General features: G+C 45.7%; 1 protein-coding gene across 1 annotated transcript in view; it reads right to left on the bottom strand.

Moving 5' to 3' along the window:
* The window catches only part of SFI1 (SFI1 centrin binding protein), a 553,452-nt gene that overhangs the window by 161,369 nt on the left and 366,060 nt on the right, over positions 1–26,023 (bottom strand). The window contains exon 27 of the mRNA XM_078667725.1: positions 24,708–24,958. Within this exon, the coding sequence (XP_078523851.1) occupies positions 24,708–24,958 (251 nt within the window). The remainder of the gene's footprint in view (positions 1–24,707; positions 24,959–26,023) is intronic.

Below are 26,023 nucleotides of genomic sequence, written 5' to 3'. Positions count from 1 at the left end.
GGCTGGCATCGGCGAGGGCCAGGGGTTCTGGCGCTGGGCGCGGTCCAGGCGCAGACGGGCTTGCCTTTGGCGCGCCTTCGGCGCACAATCGGCGCGCCCGCTGCGGTGAACGCTGCGCGTACGTCCGGACTCTGCCATAAATGGGGCGTGGGGGGGAGGAGGAGGGAGGGTGGAGCAGCTCGGAGGTGGGAGCGGAGTGGCGAATGGGAGAGGGGAGAGGGGACAGAAGTAAAGGGGGCGGGGGCCGCGGCCGCGGGGGAGCAGCGGCAGGGAGCGGGGTGTAATAGCGGGAAAAGGCGGCAGACGCAAGAGATAGAGAAATACAAAAATCAGGGGCACAGTCGAAAAACAGAAGAAAAACAGAAGTACACAATCAGGGGCACAGCGGACAAATACTGAAAAACAGAAGTACACAATCAGGGGCACAGCGGACAAATACTGATACTAACGGAGGTGAGACCAGGGGGCAGAGAAGATCTCGACTCCAGGGACAGCGGCGAGCAGGCGGCGGTAGCGGGGGGACCGGGTGACCTCAGGAGGAGCCACGCGGCGGGTTGAGCGACCGGCACTGACTAGGTCAGGTTAGGTCACTTCAGAATAGATACCAAAGCAGTACCTCACCAGGTGGAGAAATATCCTGCCCATCAAACTTGGCTGTCAAGGCAGTAGTGTTCTGTGAAAATGTGAACCAATGCCCAAGTAACAGCCTGGCTAAATTTGAGAACATCGACAAATACGCAGGTTCAAAAACCCTTATACCCATTAACAGAACAGGGCACAATATAGAATCAACACAAGCGTTCGCAGGCCTTATTCATATATTCACCTGAAGTTGTACTCGAATAATACAATAACGTTTTCCTCAATGCCAACAATGGCTTCTTGTATTTGTTCACCAAATACACATTAGTGTCTCTTCAGGATAAAACATGCCATCTGGCAAAACACATCACAGCAGAGTATAGCCTTCACTTGCTGAGGTTTGTTAAACTGTGATGCCCCAAGAAGTCAGCTCATCAACAATGCCTTCACAAGCCCAGAAGCAATCTGGATCACTGCTGTAACCACGGCTCAATCAGCCCATCCACCCTTCCAGGCCAAGACTTGTAGATGTTTTAAGACCCACAGGAATTAAGTTGTGGACGAAACATCAATACTATAGTAGGGATTTTCTAAGTGTAATAACTAAAGCAGAAATCAGTATTATTACCGTTCTGTGTAACTTTAATAATGTAAGGGCATCCCTACTGGACATATGTATCATATCTTGCTGTTCACTTCACTGCACCTATGAGCACTGCGCCATCTGCACTAACAGGAATGATATAATACCTTTTGGTGAATAAATACAAGCCGTCATTTTTGGCACCAAGAAAGACATTAATGTATTATCACAAATTTAACTAAATGAGATTATATGAATGAGACGCGAAGATCGGTTGGATGGGTGCACAGCTGGTGTGTTCGAAAGTTTACTATATGTTGATGGGTTCACCTCAGGTGGCGTCTTGAACCCCTAATACGCCTTAGTATATGATTGAAAAGTGGTTCCAGTGGGTCACTGGGACCATCACTTTTCAATTATATGAATGAGACCCACAGAAAACGTGTGTGGTCAATGATTTCAAGGCATATTGTGTGTCAAAGAAGCAGCCTTAGCCTTGGTGAAACATGAACCCAGTCCTTCCGGACTTTTCAGCCAGTGCGTAGCATATTTTAGGGCAGAAGACTATCCACCTCAACACTGTTCTCTTCTGCGCAGCCTTCCTTTTCTTCGTTACATAGAAACCCACAAAGAGTTGAGGAATAGAGGAAAATGCTTAGCTGATGAGGGTGGAGAGGGCTTGTGCCACAAGTTGAACTGTTGGGTTTTCATTTTGATGCGAACAATGAAAGGAAAAAGACTCTGATTGCAACGTAGGTGTCATGTTCTGGCCCAAGGCTCAGGAAGACCTATATAATAAATGATGTACATTTCGTTCACATGTCCTCAACAGCTGGGGGGGATTTGTTATACTGTTTTGTTTTTCTCTCTTACTCTTACTATTGAACAAAGAGATATAAAAAAAAAAAACAACGTGATTGTCCAACCATTGGTCCTTGGTATGATCCATGTAAAGGCTTAAAGCTCTTCTCAATGGAGCCTCGTCTCCCCTTTCAAGATGTGTGGTCAGGTAAAGAAGATGGGGGTAATGATGGACTGCTCAATATAGAAAGGAGTCTGGAAACAATGGGGTGTATGGCAGTTGTACCGAACGAGTCTGGAATTCACTCACACAAGGAGCTGTGGTGAATGGAATGAGGAAGAAAATGTTTAAGGTCAGAAGACGCAACCAGCAGCTGTGAGTCAGCTCGAAGAGAGTGCACATGAGAAACGTCAAGACCACGTTAAGGTCTCACTGAGGCATCATAAACCATTTCGGTGGAAACGTGTGTCAAACCTGTAATAAACTGCATTGGTTAGTTGGGCAAAATTGAAAAGGCTAAAAGGGACTTCAAACAACTTTTAATAGTACTTATTACAAGGCTGTGCTGGGTCAAAGACAAAACAAACATTAAAATATCCTTCCAGAGTCTGTCTCCACACCAGGCCATAAAGTTGTTCCAGGGCAGTGAGGATGATATCCACAACCTCAGGTAGTAGATCCAATACAGTCAACGGCCGCTGCTAAATCTCCATGCAGGGAGTTGTAGGCTGTGCAGATTCAGGTGTAGAATCCTGCTCTCATGCTTCCACAGAACATCCTACTAAAGTGGTAACCTGATTAGGGGGCAGGTGCTCATGCCCATATGTTACCTGTACCATACTCTCCTGCCCCAATCTAGAGCAATTAGGATCACTTGGATTGCGCTGGATTGCCTCTGAGCGCTGGATTGCCTAAGTGCATAATTAATAATTAATTTAACCATCGTTTTTGTATCGGAGCGCTGGTTTGCCTAAGTGCGCTTAGACTATATTCACAATTGTTCTGCGCTGCCTGTGAAACTGATTTGAATCCTGCCTCGCTTTTGGCTTGCTGCCATTTTGTTTTTGTTGTTGTTGTTGTTGTGCCTTCCTGCCCGGATCTCCACCCCGCGCCCGCCTCCCAGCTGATCCTCCCTCCCACTGATACAGTAAGCCCCGCTCTCGTGTTGTAGCGCCGTGACCGTCCTGTTTCCCACAGAAGCGGTCGCTCCTCACGCTGCTCCCCGATCTGCCTGCCACCACTGGTATCGTAGCGCCAGACTGCTGTCTGCTGCCTCGCCTCGCTCACACAGCTGCTACTGCCTAATTGAACATCGCATTTGAATCGTAGCGCTAGATTGCATAATTATAAATTAATGTAATCATCGTTTGTGTATCGGAGCGCTGGATTGCCTAAGTGCATAATTAATAATTAATTTAACCATCGTTTTTGTATCGGAGCGCTGGTTTGCCTAAGTGTGCTTAGACTATATTCACAATTGTTCTGCGCTGCCTGTGAAACTGATTTGAATCCTGCCTCGCTTTTGGCTTGCTGCCATTTTGTTTTTGTTTTTGTTGTCGTTGTACCTTCCTGCCCGGATCTCCACCCCGCGCCCGCCTCCCAGCTGATCCTCCCTCGCCCCTCCCCCCCACTATCAACATATGACAGATGCCTCTGCGCGCAGCGGCCGCGCCCCATGCGCGCCAAAGGCGCGCCAAAGGTAAGCCCGTCTACGCCCGTCCGCGCCTGGACCGCGCCCAGAGCCAGACCCCTTGGCCCCCGCAAAATCCACACCACTCGCATAACTTACAACGCCGCAACCCTCTCAGCCCTTAACCCCGGCCAACTCCCAAACTGCTACCAAGCCGCCCCAGGACACACCCATGGACCCTTCACCTGCCACTCCTGCAAGTTCGACGGCATCAAGACCCACACCAAATCCACAAACTCCACACAAAGATCCGCCACTAACCAACTAAAGTGCATCCTGCTCAACACCCGCTCAGTCCACAGACATTCCATCGAACTCTGGAACCTACTCGACACTACATTGCCGGACGTCGCCTTCCTTACAGAAACATGGATGAACGCCTCATCAGCCCCCGACATCGCCATTGCCATCCCGGACATCTACAAGATTATCCGAAAAGACCGCATCAACCAAACAGGAGGAGGCATCGCCATCGTCCATAAGAACACCATCCGCATCACGACCAGCTCCGACGATAACCTCACTACCGCCGAACACCTTCACTTCCAGATTCACACCGACCCCAAAACCACACTCAGAGGCACCCTTATCTACAGACCCCCAAGACCCCGCTCACAATTCAGTGAAGACATCGCTGACTTCATCAGCCCACATGCCATCCCATCCGAGAACTACATGCTACTGGGAGACCTCAACTTCCACCTGGACAAGAAAAACGACAACAACACCACCACCCTTCTGGACAACAAAGCCAATCTCGGACTCAAACAACTCGTTGACACCCCCACCCACTCCGCCGGACACATGCTCGACCCTATCTTCACCTCCAGCAAGCACATCTCCTTCGATCACACCACAACTCTCCACTGGACGGACCACAGCTGCGTTCACTTCCACTACAAAAAATCCACGTCCCATAACCCCCCACAACCTATTCCTCGAAGAAACTGGAACAAAATCACCACCGACCAGCTCTTATCGTCGCTTCAACAAAACACTCCTGCCAATTCATCGGACCCAAACCAAGCAGCCACCAACCTCACACAATGGATCACCCACAGCGCAGACGAACTAGCACCCTTGAAAAACCATCTAATCAAGCAAGGGAACAAAAAAGCACCCTGGTTCAACGATGACCTTAAGAAATCCAAGAAGTTCTGTCGGACACTCGAGAAAACCTGGAGAAAAAACCCTACCACTGACAACCTGGCCTCCTTCAAGAACGCCACTCGCAAACACCACCAACTCATCCGATCCACCAAGAAATCAGCATTTAAGGACAGACTTGACAACAATGCCCAAAACAGCAAGGAACTATTCAACATCGTCAAAGAATTCACTAACCCCTCCGCAGGCGCTAACGACATCACCCCCTCCCAAGGCCTCTGCGACTCTCTATCATCATTCTTCCACAACAAAATCGCCGAAATACACAACAGCTTTCAAAACCAGCCCGAAGACCAGCCCACTCCACCCACCTCCGAACCAAAACCCCCCTCTAACAACCTTCGCGCCTGGAACCCAATCACCACTGAAGACACCATCCACCTGATGAATTCCATCCACTCAGGATCGCCAACCGACCCTTGCCCCCACCACATCTTCAACAAAGCAGACTCCATCATCGCACCCCATCTTTGAGACGTAATCAACTGCTCCCTCAACTCCGCCACCTTCCCAGAAAACTGGAAACATGCCGAACTCAGCGCCCTTCCGAAGAAACCCACGGCTGACCCAACCGAACTTAAGAACTACCGCCCCATCTCGCTCCTCCCATTCCCCGCCAAAGTCATCGAGAAAGCCGTCAACAGTCAGCTCGCCGCCTTCCTCGAATCCAACAAATCCCTCGACTCCTCTCAATCAGGCTTCCAAGCAAACACAGCACCGAGACCGCCCTCATCGCAGCAACAGATGACATCCGAACTCTACTGGACAACGGAGAAACAGTAGCTCTCATCTTACTTGACCTCTCCGCAGCCTTCGACACAGTCTGCCATAGCACCCTCATACAACGCCTCAGCAACATCTGAGTACAAGGAAAGGCATTGGACTGGATCATATCGTTCCTCACCGGAAGAACCCAGAGAGTCCGCCTCCCCCCTTTCAAATCAGATGCCACCGAAGTCATCTGCGGCGTACCACAAGGATCATCACTCAGCCCTACCCTCTTCAACGTATACATGAGTCCCCTCGCATCCATCACGCGCCAACACAACCTCAACATCATCTCCTACGCAGACGACACCCAGCTGATCCTCTCCCTCACAAAAGACCCAAACACCGCCTAAACCAACCTACACGAAGGGATGAAAGAAGTATCCGAATGGATGAAGAACAGCCGTTTAAACCTAAACTCGGACAAAACAGAAGTCCTCATCTTAGGACCATCCCCCTCTGCTTGGGACAACTCATGGTGGCCACCTGCCCTCGGAACCGCACCCATACCTACGGACCACGCACGTAACCTGGGCTTCATCCTAGACTCCTCCCTCTCGATGACCAGACAAGTCAACGCCGTCTCATCATCTTGCTTCAACATCCTACGAATTCTCAAAAAAATCTTCCGTTGGATCCCCACCGAAACAAGAAAGACAGTCACCCACGCACTGGTCACAAGCCGATTGGGTCACGGCAACACCCTTTACGCCGGGAACCACAGCCAAACTACAGAAAAAACTCCAACGCATCCAAAACGCCTCAGCCAGGCTCATTTTGGACATCCCTCGGCAAGCTCACATTTCCGACCACCTGAAAGACTTCCATTGGCTCCCTGTCGACAAGAGAATAACGTTACGTCTCCTCACCCACGCACACAAAGCCCTAGACGACCTAGAACCCGAATGCCTCAACACGCGTCTATCCTTCTACACCCCCTCCCGCCAACTAAGATCGTCCAATCAAGCCCTCGCCGCAATCCCGCGCATCCACAGATCCACCATGGGGGGAAGATCCTTCTCCTACTTAGCGGCTAAGACATGGAATTCTCTCCCCACCCACCTCCGCCTCACTCAGAACCACCTCTCTTTCAGAAAGCAACTAAAAACCTGGATATACGATAAGTAATCTCACCTCCCTCCCTCAAGCGCCTTGAGACCCTCTGGGTGAGTAGTGCGCTATACAAATTCTTGAACTTGTACTTGTTCCCAGTCGTTCCGGATCTTCTTCAGATTTCAGAATCCCATTCTCCTGTCCAACTGGACTAAGTGTCCTACAAGGAGTTTTTGCAAGAACTCCAACACGCAAACGTTTTGACACAGTGCGTTCTTGACAGTGACAAAAGATTTTGCCAGTATTTCTCCCAACCCCCCACTCTTGGAAGATGCCATTGGCGTTGAGTTTCAAGATAGAGAGGAACTTCACTCTAGGGATTTGAGGTTGAAGGTTGAATAGTAGCTGTAAACACTCTTCTTCCTGAAGGTTACAAAGCGGGCGCATTTAGTCCTCTGTGCAGTTCGGCTAATCTGTCAGTCTCGAGGGAATAGACACTGAAAATGGGCACAGGAACAGCAGATGTTATTTCTTTTTCTGTCACGTTTGGCAATGGGCTTTGTGCCAGTAGCCGAGTTCTTAGTGTAAGAATGTCATTCCTCCTACGGATGTATGACGTTACAACGCATACTTTTACAACGCCTACCATTACAACAAAACTTTTACAACGCAAAAACTTTTACAACGCATACCTTTACAACGCAAGATTTTACAACACATATACCTTTACAACGCATACCATTACAACGTACGTATTGGTAAGTATATAATAATTTTTTTAATTTAAATTAATTAAAAATATTGTAATATCATTTAATTTTATTTAATTTTATTTAATTAATTTAATTTAAATGTAATTTTATTTTATTTATAAAAAATACCCCTGTACCCCAAAAACCCAAAACTGACCTTGAACCCTAAAAATACCCCTTTACTCAAAAACTGAAAACTGACCCTGAACCCTAAAAATACCCCTTTACCCAAAAACTGAAAACTGACCCTAAACCCTAAAAATACCCCTTTACCCAAAAACTGAAAACTGACCCTGAACCCTAAAAATACCCCTTTACCCAAAAACTGACCCTGAACCCTAAAAATACCCCTTTACTCAAAAACTGACCCTGAACCCTAAAAATACCCCTTTACCCAAAAACTGAAAACTGACCCTGAACCCTAAAAATACCCCTTTACCCAAAAACTGAAAACTGACCCTGAACCCTAAAAATACCCCTTTACCCAAAAACTGAAAACTGACCCTGAACCCTAAAAATACCCCTTTACCCAAAAACCCAAACATATAACATTTTAAAAATAATGATATACTTACCAATACTTACGTTGTAATGGTATGCGTTGTAAAGGTATCTGCGTTGTAAAAACATGCGTTGTAAAGGTATGCGTTGTAAAAGTTTCGTTGTAATGGTAGTGCGTTGTAAAAATTGCGTGGTAAACGTTGCATACCTCCTCCTACAGGTGATCAAGTAAATGACTATGACTCCGGAAATATGTTTTTTTACCACTGTAGTTAAGCAGATCAGTTCGGGACTTGTTGACACCTGATGAAGCAAAGCTTCGCATTTGCGACTTGCCGTATTCATGAACCTCACTTATGTGTAACCAAGTAATAATTTGTCCGTCTTACTAACCTTTATTTCATGTTTGAAACGAGGTCCATGAAGCTTGCTTATGTGTATTTCTAATACGATTAATTCGAGTACTTAAAATGGCCGCTGCTTTGAAAGAGTGTCTGCGCATGCGTCAGTCACACTCGCGTGTCCTGACGTGTTTGCAGGTTTGGAGGGAATAGTTGCGCATGCGTAATACATAGCTTTGCCAGTAACGTGGTACTGCTCGTGCCACTGCTCTTGTGCCCGTGTATATGTAGCTAACATTTAGATTGCATAAGTATATTTTATAGTGATAAGTTGAAAGTACAAACCCAATGATGTGTTTTCATAACGTTATTTCTATGTATTAATTTGTTCTCGCTTACTTTTCATGTACCGCGGGAAATGGGGGTCTGACTGAGCCGAAAGCCATCTTGGAGGTCCTTACTACGCATGACCGTCTGTCTGGGGAGAAGTCAACCTTGGCTGGTGGAACTCAGCCAGCTGGCAGGGATGGACAAGATGCTCCTGAGAAACTGACCTGCGAACTCAGCGGGACAGAGTCATGTGTCCCCATTTTGAAACAATGTAAACTTGTCATTGTATTTCCCTGGACTTTCTCACGAGAACCCCAATCTCGCTAGGCGGTACCCAAAGATGCAAAGTAGGCATCCTAATAGTGTGTTCTGATTGGTGTGTTACCCAAATCCTACCTTAGGACCAATCCAAATTGAGGGATTCTGACACTTTGCAACATTGGGGGGTGGTACACCGTCCCCAAACTGTATATCTACCCTGGGTTCACCTAGGGAAATTGTCCGACTTGTCTGGTTTAGCTGACCTGTCACTGACCCATCGTACTCAATAGGTGACTGAACATACAGAGAGCTGCGGAGCACTCTGTCCGAAATTGACCATAGACTAAGGTTCTACTGAACCTTAAAGTGCTGGCGAAGCACTTTGCTGGGAGTTCGCTGACCCAATCGGGGTCTTGATCGATAGCTGCAGAGAGGGTGGAGCGCAGGCGTTGCTTCCAAACTGCGGGTGCGGTCCTGTCCTGAGGGGTTCCTGTCCTGAGGTCCTGTCCTGATTCCTAATCTGAGGGTTTCCTGTCCTGTCCTGGGTGTCCATTCTGCACCTGCTGTCCATTGAGGGGTATCCTTCCTTGAGGGTTTCCTGTCCTTAACTGACCCGTGGCCACGGTTTGGTTTCCACACCAGTCTAGGTAAATATTGCTCTAAATCCTTTAAACTTGCACCTTTCTATTTTTCTGTCTTTTGCTTCAATAAAGACACACCTTTGCATATGTTGATTTTTCCATGCTTTGCCGCAATTATTGAGATGTAAAGTCATTGCATATTTTCATAACGTGTTCCCATGTTCCCCTACCTGTTAGAAATCATATTTTGCATTGCAGTTTGTCATTTCCTGATATGGTCTAGAACGGCCTTACTTAAACTGTCCAAAGAACTTTTGCCTTAAATGCATAGCGTTCCCTGTTGCATCTCACATTAGCATTTCCATGATTACCCTGACTTTATTTCTCTATAGTTATGTACTTTTCATTATCTTGATTATCGATTGTCTTATTCTTGTAAATCTCATGCTTTCAGAAAACGAACTTTAGATAAAGATTTTAAAACTTCCAGTTGTCCGTGGTCATTTTACAAAAGTATTGAATGTCATTTTGAATTGTATTTTGCTGCCTTTCCTTTTACAGCTAGCTCCCTGATCCATTGTGGTCATAGGTACCCGTGTCGGTGGATGGTAAGTCGGGTACGCTGAGTAATAACAGTAGGGAATTCACACAAATTGGTGGCAGCCCGTGAAGTCACCCGGTCAATGTATATGGTGAATTGAAATATATGGGCCCGAAGCCGGAAGCGGCGAAATTATAGGTTGGGTGACCTCGCGCGCCCTATCAGTTTTTCTGGTAGCAGAGGTATGGTTAGGGACTAGTTAAAGGTTAGGTAGGACTAGTTAGTCTAGTCAAGTCGGTAGCTGCTAGTATATTAATGCTGCTATAAGAGTGGCCGTTCCGAGGGACCTGATCATTCTCTTGAGAATACGCTGCTTTGAAATTCATGAATTGTTTTATCATTGTTATTCTTGTTCTTATATTGTTATATGTATTAATCCATGCATTTGTAAACCGTCTCGTTCAGTGTTGTCCGAACTCCCCGGGGAATTGAATGGCAAAGTGGTGAATAGAATCCATTTGCCTTGAGGTCGCAGGCTCGAGGAAAGTTAGGTGCAGGTTAGGTACAACCGGGAAGCACTAACTAGGGTTTTTCTGAATACGTGTGTGAATAAATGTTAGTAACGAGGTTCATTGGCAAAATTCCCATAGTGGCGTAACCTAGTAAGGGTCACATCGGAAGAGTAGCAGGTTCATCGGAGCTTGGGTGAAAGCAGAGGGGTCCGCTGGGAAACCTTAGACTCGGATATATCCCGGAGAAGTGGATGAGTTTAGGGGAATAACAGGTTCACCAATGCTAGAGTGAAGGGTAGGCGGAAGAGATTTACCCGCAGCGTGTGAAAAGTAAATGGAAGTAGTTTACTTGCAGTAAAATAACTCTTTCTCTGTCCAGACACTTGAGCACTGTGGCGAATGTGTATTCGTTGTAAAATAACCAAGCACTAGCACTTTAGAAAGAAAGAAAGTTTCCGTTACCTTGTGAAGGGAGGGAGTCAGCCGCGAAGCGTCTCCGACGTCACTCCGTGCCGCGCTGGGATTGGTAGAAACAGCGGGCGGGTAGCGGGGCTGGAATTGTGAAGGAGGGGTGAAGCGCCGGAGCGTGAGGACTGTCTCACGAAGGGGCCGCGCACCCATTGGTCGAAACTATTTGAACACGTGCACCTCATTGGTCGCATGGAATTGCAAGGCGCGTTCTGATTGGAGGTAACTTTGTAAACAAAGTTAAGCGTAGAAATCGTATGTGGCACTCGTATAGTCCAGAGACTAGACCCGATCCAAGAAACCAAGGGTTTGAAAGGGATCAGTGGAAAGCCAAGAGATACGATATTATGTACGGAACTAAGAGAAAAATGTCCCTTGTAAATAGGGTAAAGAATTACTTCAAAACGGACAAACCGATTAAATCCAGAGAGGGCGTTATTGTCCCACCACCCAATACTCCCGCCTCTTTCATGATGTTTGATCGAGGGTACAATACCTGTGTGTGGTTGGAAAATTGGGTAAAGTACACAAAAGATGACGGAATATTGGCTTTTCCGTTAGACGGTACTTTCAATGGTAGGATTTTATTTAATTTGAGAACCCGAATGAATGAATTGCATCCCAGACCGAGACTAACGCAGTATAAGGCATTAGAGGAATGGGAGATTGAGGCTTTTGAAAGAGAGAAACCCCGAATGGACAAAGGTCTGACCAAATGGTACCCAAGGCTGAAACAAGAGACCAGGGATAAAAAGATGAAACAGTGGAGACAGAGCATGATTGTTGAGGGTCTGTTTCCCATGATGCCAGCGGGTACCCCTTCTGTGGGAGAGAAAAAGACAGAAAAGAGTAAGCATTGGGGAGCTCTTGGGGAGTCAGACGATGAATTATTAGATGACATTTTTACGCGAAGCCCGCCCCCTTACAATGAGGGAGCCCGACCTTCCAGTGCAGGAGAGAATCCCCAGCATCCATCTATTAAGGAAGAGGACAGATCCCTAAGTAGGGGGGGAGGTGGTCAGGTACTGCCCTATTTTGAGAATCCCGGACCCGCGGAGGTACGAGATATATATCCTAGAGTGCCCGTGAGCCCGGAGGAAAAATATTCCAGCAAAGGAGTCTTTTTCCCCAGACCTCTTTATGAAAACGAAGAAAAACACTTAAGTTCAGGAATGCCCTTTTTACAGCCTCCATATGGGGAAGAGCGTAGGTCATTTGGCACAGGAACTTTGTTCCCAAAACCAAATTATGGTGGAGGACCAAGTGAAACGCATCCTACTGCCCCGAGTTTTACCCCTCACCTGACCCCACAGATAATACCTGACCGGACCTTAGGAAGAGTACTAGATGAAAGGGAGCAAGAGGCCATAGCTAGACAGAGAACAGAAATAATTCAGAAGATCTCCCAGTTAAATAACAGTCCTGAGGCTTTGACTATTCCGGTAACAATCGGACCAGTGGTTCCGTTGTATGGGAATAATCAGGGAAGTCCAAACCCTCCAGTTATTAACCCAATTATGGCCCCACCGAGGCAGGAGCCCCTACTGATAGATGATCAGTCCAGTGAGTGCGAGTCTGAAGTTGTGTTTTTGGACCTGCCAAACAAACAGACCGGGAAGGGAGTGCAGAAGAGGCATAATCCTTTTAATGCGAAAGAAATTAAATTAGAATCAACGTCAGGTACTAGGAGTGTCTCTCTGGTAACTCCGGAAGAAATTGAAAATTGGAGTCGTGAATTAGAAAAACAGACTCCGCAAACGAAACCTTTAGACCTCTACAAACTGAGGGTAGAAATAGAGGAATTAATGGCAGGAAATGTGGGATTAGACAGATTAAATACCTACTCTGAAGAAGAGTTGCTGTTTATGTGTAAAAGCCTTACCAGAAGTACCAGAGTGCTCCACGAAAAGCTGACAGACACTGCAGCTAGTATGGGGGTAGATATTTCAAGATCCAAGCCCTTGCAAAAACCATACCGAGCTGAATTCTCAGACAAAGATATAGAGAACTTGAATGTGTCTGGGAAAAAGTTGCAGATTAAGGAGTTGCTAGCAATTTTGCAAAAATGGGGAGACGTGGAAAAATGGAAAAGCAGGTGGGCACGAAAGAAAGATGAGGCTCGATCCAGACAAGCGACCCCTGAGTTCGCTCTGAGAGAAGTAGACAAGCCCGAACAGTTATGCCCAATGCGCGAAGTACCAGGTGGGAGGTATGTGCACGTTCCATGGTATAGACAGGATATTGTGTCCTTTACTAACGATTTCACGAAATTGCGCGAAAAGCCAGTTGACTGGTACCGGCAAGTGGAAAGGTTCGTAAAGGTGCAAAAATGCCTGTGGAAAGACCTGGATGGATTTTTCGATATTGTGGTCCCGGTAGATCTATGGACCGAGTGTAAAATAGCCATAGCCTGGCCTAGTGAGGAGTACCCGAGGGACTCTAACACAGGGGAGCCGTCGATTGAAGTGATGAAAAAATATGAACAAGTAATTCAGCATTTGAAAAATAAGGTGCCCGCAAAAGAAACTGATTGGACCAGGATAGATAGAACCACGCAGGAAAGAGACGAGACAGTGCACTCCTATTATGAAAGGCTGTTGCAGGTGTTTAAAACATACAGTGGTATAGATAACATCGAAATGAAGGATATGACGCATTTCATTTACAGGTTTGTAAACGGTTTAAGACCCGAAATTTGTCAGTGGATAAAAGATAACAAAATCTGTTGGCAGTCCAAAAAGATAGAAGAGGTCCTGCGGTACGCAAAGTACTGCGAGGACGAGATGGCAGAAAAGAAAAAGGCTCTCAAAGAGAAGGTCATGTGGGCTCAAGTGAAGCTCGCAGAACAGCAGGAAAAACAATTGAGTAACATGGCCAAAAACACTCAGAACCAAGGTCGTGGGGGAGGGGGTAAGCCCCGGCCCAAAATGAGCAGGGAAGAGGCTATGAAAAAATGTCCCTGTCACCAGTGCGGAGAAATTGGACACTGGCGAAACGAGTGTCCTTATTTGCCTGACGATAACCCCAAAACACCTGATTTAACTCCACAGACGCAGAAAGAAAGACCAAGAAAGACTCAACCACAGGTAAAAAGGATTCAGGTGCCCCGAGCTCCAAAGCAAGTATATAAGGGAAAACCCACAGAGGGTGATGAGGTAGAAGTCTGGGAAAGCAATGAGAACAGAAATGCAGCAACTTCGCAGTATTTGTTAAATGATACCTTCCTTTGTGATGACCAGTACTGACGGGGCCTGAGAGGGGAGGACGAGGAGTGCGTACTTGGCGCCTCCTTGCCGGTAGACCAGTCCGGACCATACATTGAAGGAAAGGTTGACGGAAATGATGTCACTTTTCTGTTGGACACTGGCGCTACCCGTTCTACTGTGAGAACAGTGGACGTTCCAAACCTACCCCTCTCGGGAGAAGCCATCCAAGTAGTGGGTGTATCTAATCAATTGATTAGTACTCCTGTTACCAAGCCCATGGAGATCTCAATTGGAAACTTTAAGGAAATGCATAGATTTGTCGTTTGTGACACCAGTCCAGTGAACTTACTGGGACGTGATTTGCTGTGCAAAATGAACTGTACCATCTTTTTCACACCAAAGGGTGTTGAAATTCAGACCCCAGATGAAGACGGCATTTATAAATTAATGTTAATCAGACCTGACTCGGAAATTAAACGAATGACTATGCAGGATTTGCCCAAAGAACTCCAAGAAGCAGTGAAGCCAGAGGTATGGCACTTTACTGGGAAAGATGTAGGGTTAATGAAAAACGTAGACCCCATACAGATAGCCATCAAGGACAATGCAGTATACCCCCAATACTAAACCCTACAGGATGAATGCAGAGGTGAGAGCAGGCGTCACTCTGGAAATACAGAAATTGCTAGAAGGAAACATCATACAGGAAGTAATGAGTAGCCCATGTAACTCCCCGATTATGGGCATCAAGAAGCCTAGTGGCAAGTACAGAGTAGTGCAGGACCTACGAAAAGTCAACAAGATAGTGGTCCCCTGCTGCCCTATTGTCCCGAACCCAGCAGTGATTCTGTATCAGATTCCCTGGGATGCTGAGTGGTTCACTGTGATAGACGTATGTCATGCATTCTTTTCCATTCCCTTGCATCCAGACAGCAAATTTCTTTTCTCATTTGCCTTCAATGGTCACGTGTATGTCTGGAACCGGGTCCCTCAAGGGTACACAGAGAGCCCCTCTATCTTTAATCAGATCTTGAAAAAATGTTTGGAAACTTTGGTCTTACCTGGGAACTCTGTCCTAGTGCAATACATCGACGATCTCTTGGTGGCGTCTAAAAGTCATAGGGATTGTGTGATTGACACCATTGCCCTACTGAATCACCTGAGTGAGAAGGGACATAAAGTGGCCCCTGACAAATTACAGTTCTGTGCAAAATCAGTAAAATATCTGGGGCACCAGATAGAGAAAGGTGTCAGGAAAGTAACATCAGAAAGGGTGAGAATAATTCAGAAGATGCAGTTACCCCGTACTCAGAAAGAGATCAGAATGTTCCTGGGAGTGATAGGATACTGCAGGCAGTGGATTCTGGGATTTGCAGTCCTAGCTAGGCCCTTGATAAAAATAACCAAGAGAGGAACACCAGATATTGTAGAATGGGATGATGAAAGCTTAACAGCCTTCACAAAACTACGGGATTGTCTGTGTACAGCCCCTGCGTTGGGAATGCCAGACTATTCCAAGGAATTTGCCTTATTCTGTGACACTCGCGATAATTGCGCATTGTCAGTCCTAACACAAGAACATGGCACAACCAGAAGGCCTGTGGCATATTTCTCTGCCACCCTGGGTCCAGTGGCTGCTGGATTACCAGGTTGTCTGAAAGCAGTAGCTGCTACCTGCGCAAGTTTAGAGCAGAGTGAGTCCATTGTCATGGGACATCCTGTAACTGTGTATGTTCCACATGGAGTGGTAATTTTACTGACCAGGACGAAAACTCAGTATCTCACCCCTAGTCGGCTGACTAAATACGAGAGGATTCTTGTGGGTGCTGCAAATGTAAACATAGTTAGGTGCAGTATTCTGAACCCCGCCACTTTGCTCCCCGACCCAATGGATATGGAAGGAGGGGTGGATGATGAGCATGATTGCATTGATTTAACAGAATTCAACACCAAACCACGCCCAGACATTAAAGAAACACCATTGCCTGAGCATGACAAGGAATTATTTGTGGATGGTTCATGTCTATGGCATGAACAAGGAGGCCTGAGTGCTGCCTATGCGGTAGTCTCCTTAACCAAAATTGAAGAAGCAGGTTATCTATTTGACGTAAAGTCTGCACAAGTAGCCGAATTGATTGCTATGATAAAAGCTTGCAAAATTGGGAAAAACCTACGCATAACAGTGTATACTGACAGTCAGTACTGTTATGGGGTTGTGCATGACTTTGGCCAGTTGTGGCTACAGAGGGAGTTCCTGACTTCATCAGGTACCCCTATTCGAAATGGAAAAGTTGTTCAAGACCTTTTAGAGGCAATCCAGTTACCAAAGGAACTGGCAGTGGTAAAGTGTGTTGCTCATAAGAAGGGCATGGACACTGTATCACTGGGAAATGATTTTGCTGATCGAGTGGCCCAATGGTGCGCCAGAGATCGGTATATCATAAATCCAAAGCGAGGGGGGCCCGGAACCAGCTGCCAACTTCAAGTGTTTGAAGAAGTGCCTACATGGGATGAAGTGAAAGAGTGGCAGCAGGCGGCACCTTGGCAAGAGAGAGAGAAGTGGAAGGAAGATGGGTGTAGACCAAGACGTGTGGATGGTGTCATCTTAGGCCCAACTGGTGTGCCTGTGTTACCTAGACACTTACTTGGCACAATGGCGAGATTGATACATGAAGGATCACACATTGGTAGGGACGCCATGATTCTAGTGTTCCAACAGACTTGGTACAGTAAAAAGTTCAGGAAAGTAGCAGAGTCCCTCTGCCAGAGGTGCCTGCCATGTCAAAGGATGAACGCAGGCAAAAGAACTGCGGTGGAACTGGGAAAAATTGGGAGGTCAGGGGGTCCCTTTGTAAGAATACAGGTTGATTTCATCACCATGCCACGTTGTGAAGGGAAGCGATATGTCCTTGTCATGGTCTGCCTATTCTCGAAGTGGGTGGAAGCCTTCCCTACTCCCCAAAATGACGCAATGACCGTAGCTAAGTGTTTACTAAAAGAACTGATACCTAGGTTCGGGGTTCCAGTCACTATTGAATCAGATAGAGGCCGACATTTTCAGAATGAGGTGATCGACGAACTCTGTAAGGCCTTTGGAATAACACAAAAGCTTCACTGTGCGTACCGTCCAGAGGCTTCTGGAATAGTGGAACAAATAAATGGAACTATCAAAAACAGACTAGCAAAACTGTGTGATGCATCTGGTATGACCTGGGTGAAGGCCCTGCCCTTGGTCCTGATGGGACTCCGAAGTGTTCCTGACCGCAAGACAGGCCTAAGTCCCCATGAAATCCTGATGGGAAGAGTGATGAGACAAGCATGGGTACCAGGAAGCAAACTGTTGAGTATTACTGATGATTTGGTGCTTGAATACTGCAAGAGATTAGGTGACCAAGTGCGTTCTATCTCTCGCCAGATCGGAGAAGACGCCATCCTCAATCCAACGACTCCTCTCCACAAACTGGTCCCGGGGGACTGGGTCAAGATAAAGAAGCATACTCGGAAGAACTGCCTAGAGCCAAGGTGGGGAGAGAAGCGTCAGGTGATCCTGGTAACAACCACAGCAGTAAAGTGTGCAGGGGTTCCACATTGGATACACGCCAGCCACACCTAGAAGGTATTACCAGACGAAGAGCCTGAAGAAGAAGGGCGTCCAGCAGAGGACTCTGCAGGAGCAAGACCAGAAGTAGCTGACGACGTACAGCCCAGTACCAGTCAAGCTGCGGGATCAGCAGACGTTGGCCCAGGAATAGTTGATAACGAACTACCAAGAGCCCAGCCTGCTGAAGGGATCCAAGAAGCTGAGCCAGAAGTAGCTGAAGACGAGCTGCCGAGCATATGGCCAGAGGAGTGGATACCATTGATTGATCTCACTGAAGACCCCATCAGAACAAGTGAGCGACTTTGGGAAGGTAGAGAGTGGACTAGAGAGGAAAAGCAAGGCACAGGCGAAGAACCTCAGGATCTTGAGATTCACATCAAAACTGAGGAAGGAGAAGGTCAGACAGGGACAGAACAAGTGATTGATACTCCTCCACTGACTCCTGTGGTCGAGAAGGGACAGACTAGACATAGCGTAATAGTTCGAGCAGAAGAAAATCCATAGATCGAAGTGCTTGAACAGGATCAGATAGGATTAGAAGAACGTGTTCAGGAAACAGAAACAGAGACATTTGAAAAACAAACGCAAGACTGTTCTGAACAAGGCCAGATTAGTAACCAGGCAGAAGAAATAGATGCTAGCCCTGGAACTAGTCAGATAGAAGAGGGAGAAACTGAAGCAGAATTGCCACCGACTAATGAAAACAAGAGGGCAAGAGAAGAAAACGAAGTCCAAGTGCCAACTAAAAGACTTAAGAAAAGAAAGCACATTGAGCCTGGATTTGTCAAGAAATTGAGGCTAAGGATAAAAACGGTGGAAGAAAAACGTGCAGAAGAAAGGAGAAGTGCTCGCATAGCTGAGCAACAAGAAGGTACCTCCAAAAGAAGGAGTGATCGAATAAAGAGACAAAACAAAAAGTACAAGTCTCCTGAATGGACACTTGTTTTGGAAGAATTTGAAGATCTTGATCTAACTGACGAGAGCGACGGAGAACCCGTCCCTGAGTACTCTGCCGAAGAAGAAGACGAGCCACCGTGAATTTGCACAAAGTAAGCTACTCGTGTAGAGTCACAAAGAGGGGTCGAGAAACTTCTTCTGAGCCGAAATGTCTGATTCAAGCGTGAGTGGTAGACCTAGTCGCAGTTGTTGCAAAACATGCTGCAAGGTATGTGTATGTAGTATAGTTATACTGATATTAGTTTGGATAGGACTAACAGTGTTCATTCCCTTTGCAGTAAGCAAAAATACTAATATTTACCCTACTGAAATTGTAAATACTGACAGTGAGGAGCTGACAACATAGACTGTAGCAAGACATGAGAGAGCACTGAAACAAACAAAACGAGACTTAGAAGCATCAGATGAGGGAGGACTACATTATCACGGAGTTAAGAACAAGACACATTTAAATGTTTTCGCAAACTTGTTAATACACTATGTAGAGACTATGGAAATTGAAGATTGCTATGTCTGCATGAAGCTACCTACCTCTGTAGCTGAAGGCGTGACATACCATCACCTGCCCCTGACATATGGAATCTCCTGTAGCATTTTAGCCAGTTTATTTTACAAAAGAGGACCGTTACAGTACTATTACTCTAACAATGACGTGATCTTTTCTGAACTTCCTATACGTGGGAACTTGAATCCTGTACATACCAAAAGTGACGTTACTCGCTATATGGGCGAATACTTTCTGACTATAGGTAATATCGACATAGGTGACGCACACAGAGATAACTTGACTTGTTCTTTGCGTGAGCAGGAAAAGATGTTCCTGAACATGGCAGAGAAAAGGAGAATAAAAATACAAAGAAAGGCAGATGACGAAAGACAGAATAGACCAAGATGGGCAGAGAACATGGAAGGCACCTCAACTGGTGGGGCGGGTCCTGCTCTGTTGCTGGATTTTGAAAAGAAAGGCAAGCTATGTCTTCACCGCGAGAAGACTAGCTATTATAATAACATTTTCATTGGTTTCAGTGAATGCGAACATAATTACAAGGTAATTGGAGGTTGGGGTTTCAAAAATGGGTCAGAGCCCGTGTTTCCTGGAATTTATTATATTTGTGGGGACAAGGCTTATTTCAAATTGCCGGATCACTGGTATGGAAGCTGCTATTTTGGCATTGTCTTCCCGAAAATATACCATGTGAATGGAGTTGCTGGAAGCAGTGAAAATACTAATGGCTTAGTGCGTAGTAAAAGAGAAAGCGTAGGTGAAATAATGGGTAGTATTTTCAGTGCACTGATACCAGGAGTGGGAGTGGTTCTGAACACTCACAGAATTTGCAAATTGTCCACTATAGTGGATGTGTTGTCTACTGACACAGCTCATGGATTTCTGCTGGTCAATACCGAAATGGTTGCGATCAGATCAATGGTTTTGCAGAACAGACTTGCTCTTGACACCTTATTAGCAAAAGAGGGCGGAGTCTGCCGGATGTTGAAGGCGCAACATTGTTGCACTTATATTCCGGACAAAAGTGTACAGCTCAAAAGATATGTGAAAAACATTACTAATTTGGAAAGGGAACTTAAACCACTCGAGGTTGACAGTGCCTGGAAGAGACTGGTAGATGGTCTCTCAAATGTAGGCCATTGGCTTGCTAGTTTAGGTAAAAGCTTATTGTTCAAGGTACTGATGCCAATTGGAATTATAGGTCTCATCCTATTCTTCATATTTGTCTGTTGTAAATGCCGTAAGCACACCAGAAAGCATCAAGTGAATGCGAGAGGAGTGAAACGAAGTGTGGATGAGCTTGAATTGGAGGAGATAAATAATCAGATATACAAAAGGGTGAAGAATTCTCACCCTACCAAAAATGAGAAAGAGAAGTTGAACAGATTGCTGGAAGAGATAGAGCTGTATAAAGTGTGAGAAGTTGGCATCTGGTTGCATTTATTTTGTGATGATAGTAAATATCATCAAAGAGGGGATTGATGAAGCAAAGCTTCGCATTTGCGACTTGCCGTATTCATGAACCTCACTTATGTGTAACCAAGTAATAATTTGTACGTCTTACTAACCTTTATTTCATGTTTGAAACGAGGTCCATGAAGCTTGCTTATGTGTATTTCTAATACGATTAATTCGAGTACTTAAAATGGCCGCTGCTTTGAAATAGTGTCTGCGCATGCGTCAGTCACACTCACGTGTCCTGACGTGTTTGCAGGTTTGGAGGGAATAGTTGCGCATGCGTAATACATAGCTTTGCCAGTAACGTGGTACTGCTCGTGCCACTGCTCTTGTGCCCATGTATATGTAGCTAACATTTAGATTGCATAAGTATATTTTATAGTGATAAGTTGAAATTACAAACCCAATGATGTGTTTTCATAACGTTATTTCTATGTATTAATTTGTTCTCGCTTACTTTTCATTTACCGCGGGAAATGGGGGTCTGACTGAGCCGAAAGCCATCTTGGAGGTCCTTACTACGCATGACCGTCTGTCTGGGGAGAAGTCAACCTTGGCTGGTGGAACTCAGCCAGCTGGCAGGGATGGGCAAGATGCTCCTGAGAAACTGACCTGCGAACTCAGCGGGACGGAGTCATGTGTCCCCATTTTGAAACAATGTAAACTTGTAATTGTATTTCCCTGGACTTTCTCACGAGAACCCCAATCTCGCTAGGCGGTACCCAAAGATGCAAAGTAGGCATCCTAATAGTGTGTTCTGATTGGTGTGTTACCCAAATCCTACCTTAGGACCAATCCAAATTGAGGGATTCTGACACTTTGCAACATTGGGGGGTGGTACACCGTCCCCAAACTGTATATCTACCCTGGGTTCACCTAGGGAAATTGTCCGACTTGTCTGGTTTAGCTGACCTGTCACTGACCCATCGTACTCAATAGGTGACTGAAGATACAGAGAGCTGCGGAGCACTCTGTCCGAAATTGACCATAGACTAAGGTTCTACTGAACCTTAAAGTGCTGGCGAAGCACTTTGCTGGGAGTTCGCTGACCCAATCGGGGTCTTGATCGATAGCTGCAGAGAGGGTGGAGCGCAGGCGTTGCTTCCAAACTGCGGGTGCGGTCCTGTCCTGAGGGGTTCCTGTCCTGAGGTCCTGTCCTGATTCCTAATCTGAGGGTTTCCTGTCCTGTCCTGGGTGTCCATTCTGCACCTGCTGTCCATTGAGGGGTATCCTTCCTTGAGGGTTTCCTGTCCTTAACTGACCCGTGGCCAGGGTTTGGTTTCCACACCAGTCTAGGTAAATATCGCTCTAAATCCTTTAAACTTGCACCTTTCTATTTTTCTGTCTTTTGCTTCAATAAAGACACACCTTTGCATATGTTGATTTTTCCATGCTTTGCCGCAATTATTGAGACGTAAAGTCATTGCATATTTTCATAACGTGTTCCCATGTTCCCCTACCTGTTAGAAATCATATTTTGCATTGCAGTTTGTCATTTCCTGATATGGTCTAGAACGGCCTTACTTAAACTGTCCAAAGAACTTTTGCCTTAAATGCATAGCGTTCCCTGTTGCATCTCACATTAGCATTTCCATGATTACCCTGACTTTATTTCTCTATAGTTATGTACTTTTCATTATCTTGATTATCGATTGTCTTATTCTTGTAAATCTCATGCTTTCAGAAAACGAACTTTAGATAAAGATTTTAAAACTTCCAGTTGTCCGTGGTCATTTTACAAAAGTATTGAATGTCATTTTGAATTGTATTTTGCTGCCTTTCCTTTTACAGCTAGCTCCCTGATCCATTGTGGTCATAGGTACCCGTGTCGGTGGATGGTAAGTCGGGTACGCTGAGTAATAACAGTAGGGAATTCACACAAATTGGTGGCAGCCCGTGAAGTCACCCGGTCAATGTATATGGTGAATTGAAATATATGGGCCAGAAGCGGCGAAATTATTGGTTGGGTGACCTCGCGCGCTCTATCACACCCATAATATCCCCAGCAAATTCAGGCACCGCTTCACTTGGAAGAAAATTCTCCTGATCATCATCACCCTGACCATGTAATCAATGTGATGTTCCTCTGCCTCTTCTGGGGCAAGGCATCATTGTTTTCACTGAGGCTCAGTAAGCAAATACATAGATATTTGCTGCAACATGCTTTCTGGCAGAAGCGAAAGTGCTGTTAGAAGCTACCTGTAACAGGAAGTGCCACGCTGTGAAGGAACAGCTTGTGGGACTGGCAAAAATGGCGAACGATGCAAAGTCATTGATTGTGTGTAGCAGCATGATGGAGATAGACAATCACAGAAATTCTCCATTATGTGCTTCAAAGGCTCAAGGAAGCATAGAAGGATGGGGCAAGGCCGGTTGACCATAACCTAGTGAGCTTAATACATTTGCTCAGAAATAATAGGGATGAAGTGGATGTCCTGATCAACAGAATCTCTGGGTTGATTATCATGTTCCTTAACATGAAGCCTCTCCGAAATAAATGGATTACTTATGATCACAGTCTCCTTCTAAGAAATCTGCACCCTATGGGCCACACAAGTTCCTCCAATATTTGCAGATAAAGGACGGGTATCCTTGCAATTCTGTGAAATGTATTAAATGAAAGAGGCTGAAAGCCAGAAGACTTTGGGGTAGCACTGGATGACAGCTGGCTGCAAACGTACTGTCGACAATGGTATGGTTGCTGGAGGAGCCATGCATAGTATGGTCTCTGTCAACAGAGATGAAGCAGTTGTCACCACTGAGGCAGTGGTCAACAAAATCATTGGCAGTGTTCCTGTCGATAAGACTTTTGACTTCGAAGCCGACAACAACAGGACTTTAGTTGTCAAGTGGACTGCATAGCTGTTGACAAGGGAAAAAACTTGACCTGGGAATGTTGATGAGGACTTCAACAGGGTTGTTGATGGTGAAGAGGCATCTTTAACATGGAGAGCTGAGGAGCTCCTGTCAAAGTGCCAATGGGCTTACATTTCTAAATCTTTACTACTCACATCAGGAGTCTGCCTTAAAGATCGGCTCCGAGGGTTTCAGGGCAGTGGAAGAGACAGTCTCCCAAGATGAGGCTTATGCCACCACCAGCTCTAACCTGTATTTTTTACCTTGGAAGGAGGTGCACCGTTAGTGGACACAGCATCTAGCGAAAGTGTACCCAAGATACTTGCCTCTCTAACATTTAGAATTTTGTGAATTACATTTTGGCATATTTTGCATCTTCTTGCCACATGTCCAGAGTGATGGGGACATAGCAGGCATTTTTGTGTGTGGGTGGGGGGATGGATTCATTATGACAGATCTTCCTGGCCCTGCAGGAGGCAAAGTTTAAATAAGCCTTTGCCCTTACAAGGGGAATCAGCCAACAAAGTTCTTGGTGCTCAGCTAGTCAAACGCCAAAAGAGACATAAAAAGTGCTTACCTCCTGTAAATTGTGGTGAGACGGACCCGAAGGAATAGAAGTGATGACCAAAATGAAGTAAAATGTGCAAATCCAAAGAGAAGAGCTGAGACATCAACTTACCTATGGTAGACAATCTATGCAGATCAGCTTATGGACGAGTTGGACCTCAGAGTAATTTCCATTCATTGGCTGGAGTTCAGGTCACATAATGAAGTGAATGGATTACATATAGCAAATGTCTGTTTCATTTTTATTGAAGGGTATGAGACACTGCTCTATTAACATTGAAACCTGACTCACAACGAGAATATTCAAACCTGTGAATCAATGTAACATCCAATTTTGGCATGGGATACCCTACAAGGAACAATAACCACATCTATGATGTAGCAAAATGGAAACAGTGAAAAAAAGGAAATTAGCGAGAGGTGAAACAGGCAGCAGAGAAGTAGCCAGAATAGCTACCAGAGTATTCAAAAGACTGACCACAGAAAGTAAAGGACAGTTAAAATAGTAAGACTGCAGCACTTTATAACAGAGCAGCAGAATCACACAAACATGCATCCAGATGATAGGAGCTACAATATTGAAACATAGGCTGTCAAAGCAGCAAAACATAAGGTTGTTACTTACAAAAAGTGCAGCGGTGCATCCCCGGCGTTCACTAGTATTGAGGATTCTTCACTTGACACATGGGAGAGTTCAGGTTTTGTAGTGGGCATAGTGGCTTTTCTCCTTGCTGTAGGACTGCCGGGTATCTGGAAGGTCACATGTTTCCTGAGAGGCACTGAGAGGGTGGGAGGCAGGTCTCCTCTTCGGCACAGAGCCTTTTCCTTCCAGGTCATGGCACAGCGATACACAATCTGGTGAAGGTCATAGGCAGCCTGGCCAACAAACACAGAGGTTACTCTACAGAAAAGTGACAGTGGCTGCCAATTATCATGAAGGGAACTTGACAAGTCATATTACATGTCTGGGGGTAATTATACTCCAACTGTAAATCAGCACTCTTCTCCTTCTTGATTGCTTAACTTAAGAGACACATCAGTAGACACTTGGGAGATTAATACTTGACACGAAGAAACTTTAAGGACTGAAAAGGATGTCAAAGAAAAGTGATCATGTAGTCTACCCATTAAAGGACCCAGTTAGATAGTTATGCAGCTCAATCATTCAGTTGTAGGTATTTAACACTCTTTCAGGTGGATACCATCAAGCCACCTAGTCCCCACCTCTAGACTATACCCAGGGCCAGAATGAATATGGAGATTTTTTTCAACAATGTTTCCCACACTGGCAAGCGGCACCATAAGGCTCTCTGGTGACTTCATACCGTCCCGGAAGTGATGGAGCGAAGATGTACATAAGCACAATCCCTGAAGGCAGAAGCCAATTTCCTAATCTTTCTCCTTCTGTGCCCTTCATGAAGGACTACGGACTACTTCAAACAAACTGAAGGTATGTGTGCCAAGTGCAATTTGGAACCTTTTTATGAGTCCACTCCATAGTACAGAGAGGTAGGAGGGAAATGAGGAATCTGCAATTAGATCCACCAGAAAAAGCATTACACAAGGTAAGTAACTTGTTCATCTGATGGATACTTCTAACTGCAGATTGTTTACTTTCTGAACAGATACCACAGTAGTGCCTCCAAAGGGACAAAGTATTTCACCATTTCCACAGCATAGTCTTTAAGCATAGAATTAGCACAGTGCTATCCACGCTGAGCTGTAAAATGGCTAAAGCCTTTTACCACTCCAGGCACAGTATTACAGCTCTGGATTGGTAAAATACCTGCCAAGCCAACCTGAAATGAATAAAAGCAACCCCGACATGTGTTTCACTCTCATTAGAGCTCTTCATAGAAGTATAGCTTTGTCCAGACACAAGGGAGCACCCAGTAGAAGTCAAAAGAATACCCTTTCAGGCATTGAGTGACGCATAAATTA

The sequence above is a fragment of the Lissotriton helveticus genome, chromosome 11 (assembly GCF_964261635.1).
Source record: "Lissotriton helveticus chromosome 11, aLisHel1.1, whole genome shotgun sequence".
Taxonomy (NCBI): domain Eukaryota; kingdom Metazoa; phylum Chordata; class Amphibia; order Caudata; family Salamandridae; genus Lissotriton; species Lissotriton helveticus.
The sequence above is the reverse complement of the archived record's forward strand: the minus strand, read 5'-3'. Positions and strand labels throughout refer to the sequence as shown.